The sequence below is a fragment of the Phalaenopsis equestris genome, unplaced genomic scaffold (assembly GCF_001263595.1).
Source record: "Phalaenopsis equestris unplaced genomic scaffold, ASM126359v1 Scaffold000294, whole genome shotgun sequence".
In the NCBI taxonomy this organism is placed as follows: domain Eukaryota; kingdom Viridiplantae; phylum Streptophyta; class Magnoliopsida; order Asparagales; family Orchidaceae; genus Phalaenopsis; species Phalaenopsis equestris.
This window is the reverse complement of record NW_018164736.1, coordinates 433,289-448,055: the sequence shown is the minus strand read 5'-3', so window position 1 is coordinate 448,055 and position 14,767 is coordinate 433,289. Positions and strand designations below refer to the sequence as shown.

The 14,767-nt window shown below is 35.8% G+C and overlaps 1 protein-coding gene across 2 annotated transcripts; it reads right to left on the bottom strand.

The window, feature by feature from the left end:
- Nucleotides 1–306: 306 nt before the first annotated feature.
- LOC110025211 (putative multidrug resistance protein) lies at nt 307–7,775 on the bottom strand. Of its 2 annotated transcripts, none has more exons than XM_020725540.1 (6): nt 7,499–7,775; nt 7,223–7,404; nt 5,573–6,571; nt 4,514–4,872; nt 3,140–3,641; nt 307–2,468 (listed from the first exon to the last, which is right to left on the bottom strand). In XM_020725540.1, exons 1-6 carry the CDS (start codon nt 7,773–7,775, stop codon nt 1,083–1,085), a joined length of 3,705 nt encoding a protein of 1,234 aa, XP_020581199.1. In that variant the 3' UTR covers nt 307–1,082. The 2 variants fall into 2 exon arrangements, with proteins under 2 accessions (XP_020581199.1, XP_020581200.1); XM_020725541.1 differs by having other exon boundaries at nt 3,140–3,638.
- Nucleotides 7,776–14,767: the final 6,992 nt, after the last annotated feature.

Below are 14,767 nucleotides of genomic sequence, written 5' to 3'. Positions count from 1 at the left end.
GGGTGGTTGGTGTGTGGAGGTTGTGTTGTAGGGTGATTTGTGTGTGAATGTTGTGGTTGATGTATGGTTTTGCTTGTGTTGGTGGACGTGCTGGTGTTTGGAGGTGGTGGTGTGTGAAGCTAATGGTAATGGTGTTAAGGATGTGTTGGCGTGTGGAGGTGATAATAATGATGATGTGGATGGGTTGGTGTCTTGTTGTATTGGTGTGTGGAGTCGGTGGTAGTGGTGTTGTGGATGTGTTAGCGTGTGGAGGTGGTGGTAGTGGTGTTGTGGATGTGTTAGCGTGTGGAGGTGGTGGTAGTGGTGTTGTAAATGTGTTAATGTGTGGAGATGTTGGTGTGTGAGGTGGTGGTGTGGATGTGTTGGTGTGGAAGACCAGTAGTAATGATACTATAACATTCCTATTTTTTTTTGAGTTGTGATAAATATTTTTTTGAGTAAAAATTTATGTTGATTAATTTTTTTCATGCTAGTAATAAAATGATTAAGACGAAAGATGTCAGTTCATCTGAAATGTGGGATAACAATACAAATATAATATTTTATGACATTTACCTTAAAGAGGTTGGCCTGGGAGTTAAGCTGACAATCTTTTTAAATAAAAAAGGCTGGCATTGAGCGATTTTCACATCAGGTAAATATTATTTGGTCAATGATTAATTTCTATTACAACGGGGGTATCTGAGTCTCTATCTTGATACCGAATATCACATATCTGACTTTGAGAGAGCAATTAATGTCATGCAACAAGAGAGAAATGTTTAACAAGAGACACATTTCCTTGCTCGACAAAGTCATGGGTGATGAGATGATTTTGATTATCTAAAATTTTTTATTCGATTTAAAAGAAAATAAAAACACAATTTAAAATTTTTAGCCATTGTTTTAAACGGTGACTTTCAAAGCATGCGCCTCTTACTCACAACAATAATAATAAAAAAAAACAACCAACCTTCTCCCGCCAAACAATGCATTATCATAAGTCGCATAAATATAATACATATTACAAACAAAATCACCCCATGTAATTTATATACGGAGCAAAAAGCATCATCCTCCTCCTCCTCCAATGTCCTAAAACCTTATCCCTTCTTCCCGCTCTCCCCCCCATGCTGCAGCCTAACCAATCCCCAATACATTCCCGTTTCCCCCTTCCCCATAAGCGCCGCATGGCTTCCCTTCTCCACCAATCTCCCCTTATCCATCACCGCAATCAAGTCACAGTTCCTAACCGTACCCAACCGATGCGCCACCACCACGCTCGTCCTCCCAACCATAACCCTCTCCAACGCCTCCACCACCACATTCTCCGATTTCCCATCCAGAGCGCTTGTCGCCTCATCCAACAACAAGATCTTCGGATTCCGCAGTACCGCCCTCGCTATCGCTATTCTCTGCTTCTGCCCTCCCGACAGCTGAATCCCCCTCTCCCCACACCACGTCTCGTACCCATCCTTCAACCCGCTTATAAAATCGTGCGCATTGGCGACTCTCGCCGCAGCCTCCGCTTCGCTTGCCACCGCTCCGTCTAGCCCGTACGTTATGTTCTCCCGAATCGTGCCGGCGAACATGGCCGGCTCCTGTCCGACCAACGCGATCTGTCGACGCAATGCACGGAGGTTGTAAGATCGGATATCTCTCCCGTCCACGCATATGTGTCCGGCTGTGGCATCATAGAATCGCTCGACGAGGGATATGATGGTGGATTTGCCGGAGCCGCTGGGCCCGACGAGGGCGGTTGATTTCCCGGCTTGAATGGCAAGAGAAAAGCGGTGGAGAATCGGGACGTCGGGCCTCGCGGGGTAGGCAAAATCGACGCCGCGGAATTCGATCGATCCGGTTAAGGACGAATTGGGTTGGTGGCAGCCATCGGGATCATCGGGCTCGATGGCTGAGAAGCGGTCGAGGATGGAGAAGACGGAAGCGACGGAATGGGATCCTTTGGCGAGATCGGTGGTGGTGCTTCCGGCATCGGCGATGACGCGGCCGGTGCTGACGACGATGACGAAGGTTTGAAGGAGGGCTTTGGAGGAAATGAGTCCTTGTCGGACAAGGATGCCGCCGTACCAGAAATCGAGGGCCCATGTGCAGATGTTGAGGGATTGGGAGAGGGCGAGGCCTAAGCCAGCGAGATAGGATTGGCGGAGGGAGTGGCGGCGAGGGTTGGATTGGGAGAGATTGAAGAGGCGGAGGATGCGGGGTTGGGAGGAGAAGGAGGTGATGGTGCGGAGATTGTTGACGGCTTCGGCGGCCAGTTTGCTGCTCTCGGATTGGGATTTGATGGATTTTCCGGAGATGTTCTTGAGCAGGACCCGGCGGGCGTAGAAGCAGGTGATTATCAGAGGCTGTGTGGCGATGATGATGATGGCCAGACGCCATGCGATTATCACGCCCATCGCGAACGCCACTGTTACTGCTGTTAGTGCTTGGATTATAAGCGACATTCGATCTCCTACCAGTGACCGCACCTTGCATATTAAATAACAATAATTATTTACATATATACCCCTTAACTCTTTCTTATGTATGTGTGTGTCTATTAAAATTTTACTCTGATGATCTTATTTATATATCTACTAGGTAATATTTATTATTCATGTTAGTATGAGTGCTAAATGTATAAATTTTGTCTTGCTACAATAATTACCTAATTAAACACGGTAATTAATTTATAATTAAGACTAAAAGTCTATTTAGGGCAGTTATAGACTAGGATTCGTTTGGGGCGGCAGTGTTTTGACAGTGTGATAGTGTGCCGCAGTTTTATTGATTTGGATAAACTACGTTTTGTTGGTTTATTCAAAAAATTGTCATTGAAATTTACATTTTCACACTATCATGACTATGTATAGTGGTAGATTTTTAACTACGGTTTGACTTTTTCAAAAAACTGTAATGTCACCGTTGTTTTTTGAACATCAAATTATTTTTCAACAGTTTAACAATTATTTTTTAATAAGCTGCAATCGCCCAAAAGTGACTCTTACCTAGATTAGTTGTCAAACATAACTTTTAGCTGCAGCTTTTAAAAAAATAAACAAGAAAAAAATGTGTTGGGGGCACCATACATTTTCCCCAAACACCCTAACTATGAGATAATTAATTTGTGAACTACGAAAGTAAGTTTAAGTGTACTCACCACTGCAGCGTCCTTAGCCAAACGGGAGCAAATAGCGCCGGAAGAATTATCTTCTTGATCAAACCAACCCACCTCAAAAGTAAGAATCTTAGCCAGCATCCTTTCCCTCACCCTTTTAGTCAAGCATTCCCCCATGACTCCCAAATGATAATGCTGCACCACACTAACCACAAAAGAGAATACAGACAATCCCACAAAAATAAGTGCATAAGTCCTAATCTTCTCCTTCATCTCTTCATGATCCTTAATAAAATAAACCATCAACATGCTGCTGAGAGCATATGAATAAGCCGGCTGAACGGCGCCGAACAGAATAGCTCCAGTGCCGCCGAGCAAAGCGTGTCCCCATTCCGGCGCGTTCATCATCAGCAATCGACGCAGGGAAGGGACTGACCGCGACGGACTCCGCCCTGACTTGTCATTCCCCTCATTCAATTCTTCCATTTCGCCGAGTGATTTGGTTGAGCTTGAAATGGAGAATCGCCGGCTCATGCTGCGGCTGCTGAATAATTAGATCGTAATTAGCTACTGTAACTAAGTACATGCAATTAACTAGTGATTAGATAGCAGAAATTTAATAAGTATTGTTAATTATTTAAGGTTTAATAAATTTGCAAATTATTACTACATGATTACCCTTGTGATGTAATAAGCATATAATAATAAATAAGGCTTTGAAAGAGCCGAGTTCGGCTCTTGTTCGGCTCGTTCGAAATTGACTCATGTTTGAAATGACTCGTGAACAATGTTTATGTGTTCGAGTAGAAAAATTTATTTGTGTTTGTGTTTGGCTCGAAATTAAATTGTTAGAATATAAAATATTTATTATTATTATTATTTTAATTAAATTAAAATAATTTTGTTTTTCTAAAAAAGTAGTTTGTATTAATAATTCACCAAACAAATATCAAAAATAAATTTCAAAAAACATAGATTAACTAAAAAAATTATAATTTATAATATTAATTTGAGCCAAGCGTGAGAACACGAGCAAATAAACTTTTGTTCTTATTCAGCTCGTTTAAATTTCGAGCTTAAAAAATTATTTGAATAAATGAGCTGAACACGAATTATTTGCTAACAATGAACTAAATTAACAGCCCAAATAATAAATAATCATGTACGTGTTAAAATAAAAAAAAAAAAAAAAAAAACTTTTCACTTTCAAGTTTTCACAAAATTTATTGTCAACTAATTGTAATTAGTCAGTAATTATGCTAGTTATATGGAGTCACTTAAATATCATATACCAGTACTGTTCACTGTTTCAGCTTCCATCATTTTGCAAATTATTGCAAAGGCTGATGAGGATGATTTGACCATCATGAAAAAAAGAATCACAAAAGAAGAAAAAAAATATAGATATTGATTCACCTGCCCAAAGATTCGTGATCCTCGGCCGGCTGGCACCGCTGCGCTCGAATGAGAGCAGAATAGTGACTGTTGGGGTCGGCAATGAGTTCTTCATGAGATCCCGTTTCCACGACTTCGCCAGCATCGACGAAGGCGATGGAATGTGCGTTTCGTATTGTGGAGAGGCGATGGGCGATGACTATGGTGGTGCGGCCGACGGCGGCGACGTCAAGGGCTTCCTGTACTAAGCGCTCCGACTCGGAATCGAGGGCGCTGGTGGCTTCGTCCAAAAGAAGGATCTTTGGCTGCCGGATGAGAGCGCGCGCGATCGCTATGCGCTGCTTTTGGCCGCCGGAGAGTTGGACGCCTCTCTCGCCTACCTGATTGGTATGTCATTTGTATATTAGTCATGTACTTTAGGGAAATAATAATGATAACTCATGGACGTGACTAATCGTTTCATTAAAAACATAAAAATTATATATGCTTTTGTCACGTTACAATTATTGAAAGCATTAAAAGATAGAAAATCCGAGCAGTTAGATTTTTTAACACTAAAATAGTATGGTTAAGCATATGACTTCTGACTTTATGTTTTCGGAATTATTAAATAGATTAAATATTCTTGATTGATACGTATGATAGTAATTTATTAAAATATTTTTTATCATTTATGACATGACAGTAAATTGTCGCCTCATTTTGAAATGGAGGAATCCAGCTCTGGTGTCACTCGGTGGAATTTAATAGGTAAATAATAAAATAAAATTTTATTTTTCCGTTATCAAAATAATAATCTGATAAGTAAATTTTATTTTTTTAATATCATATTTATGGAATAAGTATTAACAAACTCATCATCAATTTCTACACCAATACTTTACAAAGTAAATTACCAAAATATTTTCTGATTAATATTATTTAATATTTGATCCTTTATAATTATTTCTACAACACTTTATCAAAATAAGTTAATATTATTTAAATTAAAATATGAATATTTTAAATATAAATAAATAAGTAAGATTTTCCACACACAAAAAAAAAAAAGAAGAAGAGATAAATTTAAAATGAAAATACCTGCGTATCATATCCCATAGGCAACTGGTAAATGAACCCATGCGCATTAGCCTTCTTTGCCGCCTCCACCACATCCTCCAAACTCCCCTCCTCCTTCCCAAACAACACATTCTCCTTAATGCTCATATCAAACAACAATGGCTCCTGACTCACCATTCCCATTATCCCCCTCAACCACTTCACCTTCAGCCTCCTTATATCCACTCCATCCACCACAATCCCACCGCCGGTCGGATCGTAAAACCTCTGCAGCAGCGCCACCGCCGTCGACTTCCCCGACCCGCTACCCCCCACCAGAGCCGCCGTCCTCCCCGCCTCTACCCTCAAACTAAACCCTCTAAAAACCTCAACTTCAGGCCTCGCCGGATACCAAAATCTCACTTTTTTAAACTCCACCTCACCTCTCACTTCCCTCACCTCCTCCCCTTCATCGCTCTCCGAATCGATCGCTGGCTTCCTATCCATAACCTCCTTTATACGCTCTGCCGCCGCAATCCCCTCTCCCAAATACTTAACATTCGACAGTCCCAGACCGAGGGCGAGCCCGCCGTTGATAACGGAAGATCCGGCGGCGAAGATGGATCCACCTTTTACATCGTGGAGGATAACGAGACGGCCGCCGTACCAAGCCATGAGAGCCCAGATGGAGAAAGTTACGCCATTGCTTCCAAAGGCGAGACCTTTGGCGAGGGCTTGTCGGATTCCGAGGCGAACGGAGGAGTTTAGAGCGGAGGAGAAGGAGGATATCGTGGTGGGTTCGGTAACGCATGAGTAGACTGTTCGGACGGAGGAGATTGCTTGCTCGGCGATCAGGCCGGCTTTGTTGTATTGGACATGGATTTGGCGGGATAGGGTGAGCAGGACGCGGCCGTATATTAAACCGGGGATGATTAGCAGGAGGACGGTGGGGAAGGCGATTAGGGTTAGTCGCCATTGCAGGAGGAAGGCGGCGATGTAGCTGCTCACGAAGGTAGCGGTGTTCATTATGAAATTTGGTACCTTTTTTTATTTTAAGAGGAAAAAGAAAAGGTAAGAAATTTAAAACTTCAAAAGCACTGTCAGTATTTAAAACTACAATTAAAAGTTATGCGGATCGAGTTTTGATAGAATATATCTAGCTGAATTTAGAAAATATTAAATTATGTTTAAGATAAATGTAATATAAGGGTTGACTAATTATTATAAATTTATATTTATCTTAATGTAAATATAAACATGTGTTCTATCAGACTCGTTTTGATTAGATCATTAGAATACATTGAACCAATTAAAAGCCAAAAAAGGATTGAATTTCATGAATATTTTAATCCGGATCGAATGAACATAAATTTTACAGCAATTATATTTAGTGTAAGTTGAGTGTAATTTATTATTTCTAAGAAAATATTCTCTTATATATATATATATTGGCGCAATTACATAGATACCACCTAATTCCTATGTATTTACATATCTAGAACCAAAATTTTTATTTTTACATTAATACCATTCAAAATTTTCATATCACATGAAAAATATCACAATTTTAATTTTTTAAAATAAACATGCATATAAAAATGGAAGCGTTGCCGTTAGATATGTAAAATTGACTGGGTATGCATGTAAATCTTTCCTGTTTTGTTAAGTAAAATAATTTGAGGGTGTTCGTGCCTTCTCACTAAGCACGTCCTGGATAACAAAAGAATCGGTAGAGACACAGTTGACCACTTCGGCCGTTGACCCATCCTTCTTCAGGTCAAAATATCCCACTTCTTGCCTCAGCACAGCCTTCAAATATCTGCCTCGCATCCTCCTCGCCTGCCTCTCCCCCGTCCTCGTCCAACAGTACCCCTCTGCTCAAAAAAAATTTCTTCTTAAATTCATCTAAAAAAAATTAAATTTTTTTTTAAAAATTCAATCTTTATATATGTAAATATATGAACTGACCGAGAAAGGCGAAGAGAAAGCCGCCGGCAGCGACATAGACGAATTGGAGGGAACTCTGGTTGACACCGTGTTCGAAGTCCGGCGAGGATGGGCCTGCACCTAGAGCGTTTACCATTTTGTAGAAGACGACGATCGAAATGGGCAAAGTAAGGCCGTCCCCGACGGAGCCGATGAAGCCCAGGCCCATCAGCCAGCAGTCGGCGTGATCGGCGTGCATGAACAGGCTTCTCGCAGCCCATATAATCGACGGCTTGGATCTCTCTCCTCGCACTTCCATTACTTATTCGTGGTGGCTCTGCCTCGCCGGCTATTTATAGGGTTTAGGGTACTCTTTAATTGATATTTTTATGTTATGAGAACAATAGGGAGAAAATAATGATGATAATCATATAAATATCCTATTTAATACATAAAGTTCAATTTTTAGATACATGCTGCCTTACCTTCGCACTAAAGGTGACATCTTGAAATAAAATGATGATATTTTTGATGTGAGATAACATAGTTGGGTAATGTATGTGTGAATACATAAGAATTTGGTGTTATGTGTGTAAATGCCCCGAAATTACAAGAAATGACGGCGAGAATCTTGACAACTGCGAGGAGTCCGGCTTTCTAAAAATTTAATATTGATATTTTATAACAACTTTGTGCAGTGACTAAACAAGTTAAGATAAGTGTTATTTTTTATTTTTATTTTATTGCTTTGAGTGGTGTAAAACTATAAAACTAGTTTATTGGCTATGTAGTACGGAGCCTGAGCAGACTTATTCTCGACAATACAACTGGTGTGTATTGTCATGTTGTTAATACTTGTTGATATGTACGTTGACAAACTACACTTATCATTATTTTGTCTTGGAAAATTGCTCGTTGAGCTCATTAATGTAGCCAAGTAGTTATCAGGAAAATTGCTCGTTGAGCTCATTAATGTAGCCAAGTTATCAAACAACTCGAGTAGTGTAGGGATTTTTACCAGAAGAACTAGTTTGAAGATTAAGATTGGATAGACTTGCTTTGAGAAACACATAAAATTGCTAAAGTGCTTACTCCGAAGCTTGTCAATTCCAAAGGCACAGCTAATGAATACGATATCGAAAGAGTTGGTGTAAGACCATTGAATGTACAACTGGTTGACTCGATCCATTAAGCTCATAAGATTCATTTAGTATTTTAATTTTCGTGTTGCTTAAAAAAAGTCAATTTTGGATTGACATGCGGCTGAACATGTAAATAGGAAGGAAATAAGAGGTATGTATGCAAATCTTCCATAAAATCATAAAATGTTTTAAACTCATATAATCAAAACATGCTGATGTGGAGCTGAAGAGGATAAATGTATGTAAGCCTATGCGTATGCACAAATAGCTATTATTATTAAATTATATTGACTAAAGTTATTTACACGCATTGTTTTTTATTTATTTTATTTGAAGTTATCTCATATGATTTAGGGTTTATAATATAGCTCATACATCCGCAATTAGACAACAATAATGGGCATTTACAGACAAACGTGCCAATTCTAATGTATTTACATAGATAACATTACTATAGTTTGGAAAGATAATTTAAAGTATTTGTTTAAGATAACGGTTGACTTGATAGACAGTTAGGCAGTTCAAACTTAGTTATTTGCACTTTTAATAGAAGGATTGTTTGTATTTTGGAGTTTTTAAGAGGTTTTATTTGACAATTTACACTAACATTAAATGCAAGGAAACTCCTTTTTGCTTTTGTCTTCTTTTCCGGCATTTTAAAGTGGGCAGCAGCACTTTTGATTTAATTATTATAAAAAAAAATTTAATGGGAGGAAAGGGAAGTTTACATGGTAGCAAAACTTAATAATAATAATAATAATAATAATAATAATAATAATAATAATAATAATAATATAACTTCATGCTTGTTGAATCTTGATTTATCTGTGCATCACATCCGCAAAGAATATAGTGTAAGAAATAAGAGAAACTAATAATGAATAGAGAAACGACTGGTGCATTTTCTTTGTTCAGAAAAAACTGCTCTCCCTTTTTACAGGGAATATGATATAATATATTGTCCTTGCCTTAATGGAGATTGTGTTCATGTATTTTACATATATAAGCACATCACTCGGTAGCTCTTTGGCTTGATAAATCGATCTTGTTTGTTGGCATCCTCGTTATAAGACCCCTCAAGTTGGGGGTTTGAATCCCAACTGGCGACGTGAACTATAAGGAGCTGGTACTCGAATTGTTAGACACATTAAGAGTGGTTGGAGGCTCGTGTAATAGCCTCCGATCATTTTTTTTAATTATAATTGTAGGGGATGTATGTAACGCTGCCAAAATTAATTAATGGTTCGATTTCTAAGTTTAGTACGTACTCTTTATTCACTATAAAAAGGTGAAGAGCTAAAAATAATAGAGACAGAAGTGAGGTGAAAGAAGATGTCACTGCATGCGCATGCTAATAAAGTATAATTAAGTTTATTATTTTATTTTTTTAATAATTTTATAATTATTAATTTCCACATTTTCTCCATAATTCAATTGACAGATTCTTTTCATTGATTGCTATTTTTAATTTTTATTTCTTTTCATCGTTTTCTTACCATCGTCTAGAGTTTGGCCAAAAACTAAAAAAGAAATTAATTAAATTTTAATTTATTTAGTTTGAATAAAACTTAATTATATTTATTAATAAATATCAGCAAATAATATTAGAAATGTACCCTTAAGAACACCAATAAGTAATACATTTATTACAAATCAAACCACAATTTTAATAAATGAAAACTATTGCTTGCATGGAATATGCTTTTCTAATGTTTTCCACTATATAAAGAAGTGATAGATACTAAACTCCAGATCACAAACACTATTGGAATCAAAATCAAAATTGAGTTTTAGATTATTGATGGAGACATGAACCACTCAAAAGATTCCACCATTGATTCCACTACTTAATTACCAATAAATAAAATAAATAAATTACAAATAAAGAAGCTATTATTACTTCCATTTGAAAGGTTTGGATGGACCAAAGTGGAATTTTCTATTTCATTATTATTTTTTATTAGAGCTCATTCTCTCTTATTCTCTTTCTCTCATTCTCTCTCATTATCAGTTTCTCACTCAGAGAGAGTGAGAGCAAGATAATGGGATGGACTTAGAGGATGGGAGAGATATTGAGAGAGAGGGAAAGGGAGAAGAGGAGATGAGGGGAGAAGATGGTGTGATGCAGATCTTCTGCCTTTCCTGCCTGTATCCCTCCATCTCTCTTTCACTCTCATTATATATAAAATACCCCAACCTTCCTTTTTGCATTTATAATATTCATATTTTTCATATCAAGCAAATATTATTATCTAAACTTTTTAAAAGTGAAATACATATTTTCATGCATACATAAAGTGGCTTGTAAATAAAAATTTAAGTTTGGGAGTTAGATATGTAATTTCATAAGAATTTAACGGTATGCATGTGAATTCCTTTATATATATATATATATATATATATATAAATAGTGTCGCCAGACCTGTTTATAGAGCAGCCTCCTTGAAGATTGTGATTCCCCTCAGGTCACGGGTTCGAATCCCCCTCTAACCAATTTGCCGGTAGACGGTCATCGAATAAATAGACACATGAGGGTAGCTGAGGACTTTTTTAAATACACATCTATTTTTTTGCTAAAGGTATATATGGTGTTTCAATGCCAAACCATGATGGCTAGTGGGAGTTATTGATGGAGTTCAACACGGGCTTTAATTTCTTTTGGTGTTAAGATTTGACTGAGCAACACTTTGGTTGGGGTATGCATGAATTTTTCATATTTTAATTATATTGAACAAAATTAGTCTTTTTAAATAATATTGAGCCTAATTTCCATTAACAAAAGAGGCATATATTGACTTCAAATAATTAATATTAATAAGTGTTTTTAATAAGATAAAAAATCATCTTGGTCTTAGGCATCTTAGTGCTAAGCATTTTTTATATTTATTCTCTCTCAAATTACTACTACCCAAGATCATGCTTTTGTTGCTCTTTAGTGGAAAAAGATATTTTCTTCAAAAGCATGAAACTATATTCTCTTGACAAATTATATTTTCGAATTTATTAGAAATTGATTAATAATTATTCATGATCATTTATCTCATATAATTTTGTTATATAAAATTGTTTTAGGTCAACAAAACATGGAAACTATGAAATATTAAATATTAAAAAAGATTCTATAAAACCTTAAAATTAAGAAATTAGAACCATCCCCATCATGAAGGGGATTAATATAAATCTTTTCAATGAAAGTTCCACTTTATTATCTAAATATTATGATTATAAGTCATAATAAATTAAACTAGAGTTTTTTTTTTTTCAAAATTTAATGAATTTAATGTCTTATTAAGCTACATGATAATGATGTTTGGTTAAAAGAAATGTGTTGTTGATTAGTCATCAAGTAAATCATCATTTGTCATAAACATGAGGTATTTGGCATGAAACTCGAGATATTGTTTTAGCAGAAAAGTTTTATGTTAGACCAAAAATCATGCAGAGCTCGAATTTGTGCAAACTTATAGTTAAACTGACCACCTCAACGAGATGAACCAAATAATACCAAATTTGATCATATCCGAGTCTAATAAAGCTCAAATCAAACACTTAAACGATTATTAGAGGCTTAGATTAGTTATTTGGAACTCTAAATTTAACCCGACAATAATATATAAGTGAAAGATTATGCAGAAAAATAAAGCCGGACAATAATATATAAATAAATGAGTGTTTATAAAAAATAACCGCTATATTATATAATTCAAGAAATTATTGAATTGATCTACCATTCATTCCTACCAAAATGATAGTCAAATCATTCATTATCAAAGACAACATTAACGTATTAGCACAACTACACAGTAATTAACTCCCCAATCATATCAATATCATCATCATCTTAATGCTAATCAACATTCTCATCCGCAATTTTAATACCCAAATTAATATGTGTGTATATATATATATATATATATATATATATATAGGGCTAGTGTAGCTACAGTGGAATGCATATTAGAAGGAGACGCCTTAATCAATTACGAGTCAATATTTGACAGTTTAATGATTTTCAACATAAATAACATTACTAAGATATGTTGAACGAAACAAATTCGAGCAGAGATGATGTAGATTCTAAATAAATTTGATATGTAGGTTTCAAATAAATTTGATCCAAAATTTTGGCTCATTTTTTGAGATGTTCATTTTAACTCGAGTTTCATGTGTGAGTCAAACTTAGAATCAATTTCGAAACGATTATTGCTCTTTGAACTAAATCCTATTTTGGATTTGACACATACCTCTGGATTTGATAATTCCAAATTTGCAGGATTTATTAAAACCAATTCAAACTAATTCCCGCTTTCAACTGAACAATCACTTAATCTAAAGACAAACTCCATAGAACATTGCAGGTCTCACCAGCTTCTTATAAAATTTTCCTTTAAGTCGAAGCAATATTTTCTATCACACAATAGACCAAATGCATTTCTCCACTTCAACCAACCAACTTGAAATCTACTAATCACATCCCCATCTATACCACCTAAACTTTGAACGAGAGACCCGAGATATCTAAAAAGTTCACACATTTTTAATGGTTTAATCACCCGTAGTTACAACTTTGTCATCAAAACTACTACCACTAAAATTACATTTCATATATTCAAATCAAGATCTACTTGCATGAAGGCCATTGAACTCCAATGTCGACCTCCATAAATTATGAGGGTGTTTGGTATGATCTTTTTAATAGAATGTAAGCTAGATTTAACTAAAATCTAGTCAAAAACAAAAAAAAAAAATTAGATATCATATATTCAAATCAAGATCTACTTGCATGAAGGCCATTGAACTCCAATGTCGACCTCCATAAATTATGAGGGTGTTTGGTATGATCTTTTTAATAGAATGTAAGCCAGATTTAACTAAAATCTAGTCAAACACAAAAAAAAATTAGATAATCCGTCGTTAAGTTCAATCCAATTTTGGTTGTTCCATTTATTAAATTCGGATTTACTAAATCAACTTATTACTTAGATTTAATGGATTGAGTGCAGGAAAAAAATATTTTAAATAGATTTATATTAAACATCTGAAATGAATTTAACTGGATTTAATCTTAATTGAGCCAAACACCTCAAATAGATTATGTTAAGTACCTTAATTTATCCCGCAAACTTTAAATTCTATAAATCTCGTAAATAAATCCTCTAAATCTTGCTTCCTATGGGATTTGGGTAATCCCAGATATAAGGAAAAATGTAGCAGAAACGAGATTTAAAAACCTGTAGGATTTACGGAGACATTTTTCATCTTTTGACACGATTTAGCTTAAATCCTACGTAAATCACGTACCAAACAACTCATACATATCAAATAGATTTAACCTTAACTAAACCAAACATTATTTCAAATTTAATAATATTTAGATTTAATAAATCCGGATTTACCGAATTTAATAAATCCCATTTAACTTAAATCTTACTAGTAGCCAAACACCCTCTAGTCTCATGCACAAGAAGGATATCAACAACAAAAAGTATATACCAAGTAACATCCTCATGTAAATACCCTGTAAGAGCATCCATAATTAAAGTAAAAGAACAGATGACCATAGCCAACCCCAAAAGATCAGACTCCTGTCACTCATCTTATGCCCTTATTTCTTGTTGGCTTCTATGGCTCCAAATATTTTTCTTTAACATTTTTTTGTCATGAAATTAATCAATTGTTGTGAATTTGATCCTTAGTGATTGATCTAGTGGGAGGCTCTTCTTATTTGTCTTGCATCAATCTCTTTGCATAATTTTCCTCACTGTTCTAAACTCCTCTTTGCTTGGGGGGCATTTACATATATAACACGCAGTTCTTATATATTTACACATCACACACCTAACCTTTCATATTTACTCACATAGCACTAGAATCCTTAATATCACATAAGAAATAAACACTATTATGACTATTTAAAAGTGAAATATACAATTTTTTCATGTATAGGTTTAAAACACCAATGTGCAATGTAAATATGAAAATTTAGGTTAGAGATATGTAAATACATAAAAATTGTGTTACATGCATGTAAATAGCTTCTCCTAAGATAAAAATTAAGGGATAATTACATGCAGATCGCCTTAAATAATAATATTTACAAATTAACCACTGCCGAACAGATATATTTATGCGAGCCACAATCAAACTGTTGAGAATTTGATAAAAATGA

Bases quoted from the DNA above. Each gene is read 5' to 3' on its own strand.
- LOC110025211 (XM_020725540.1), bottom strand. From the start codon at position 7,775: ATGGAAGTGCGAGGAGAGAGATCCAAGCCGTCGATTATATGGGCTGCG. The intron at 3,642-4,513 runs GTGAATCAATAT...CTAATTATTCAG, and splicing joins GATCACGAATCTTTGGGCAG to CAGCCGCAGCATGAGCCGGC. The intron at 2,469-3,139 runs GTGAGTACACTT...TTAATATGCAAG, and splicing joins TGGCTAAGGACGCTGCAGTG to GTGCGGTCACTGGTAGGAGA.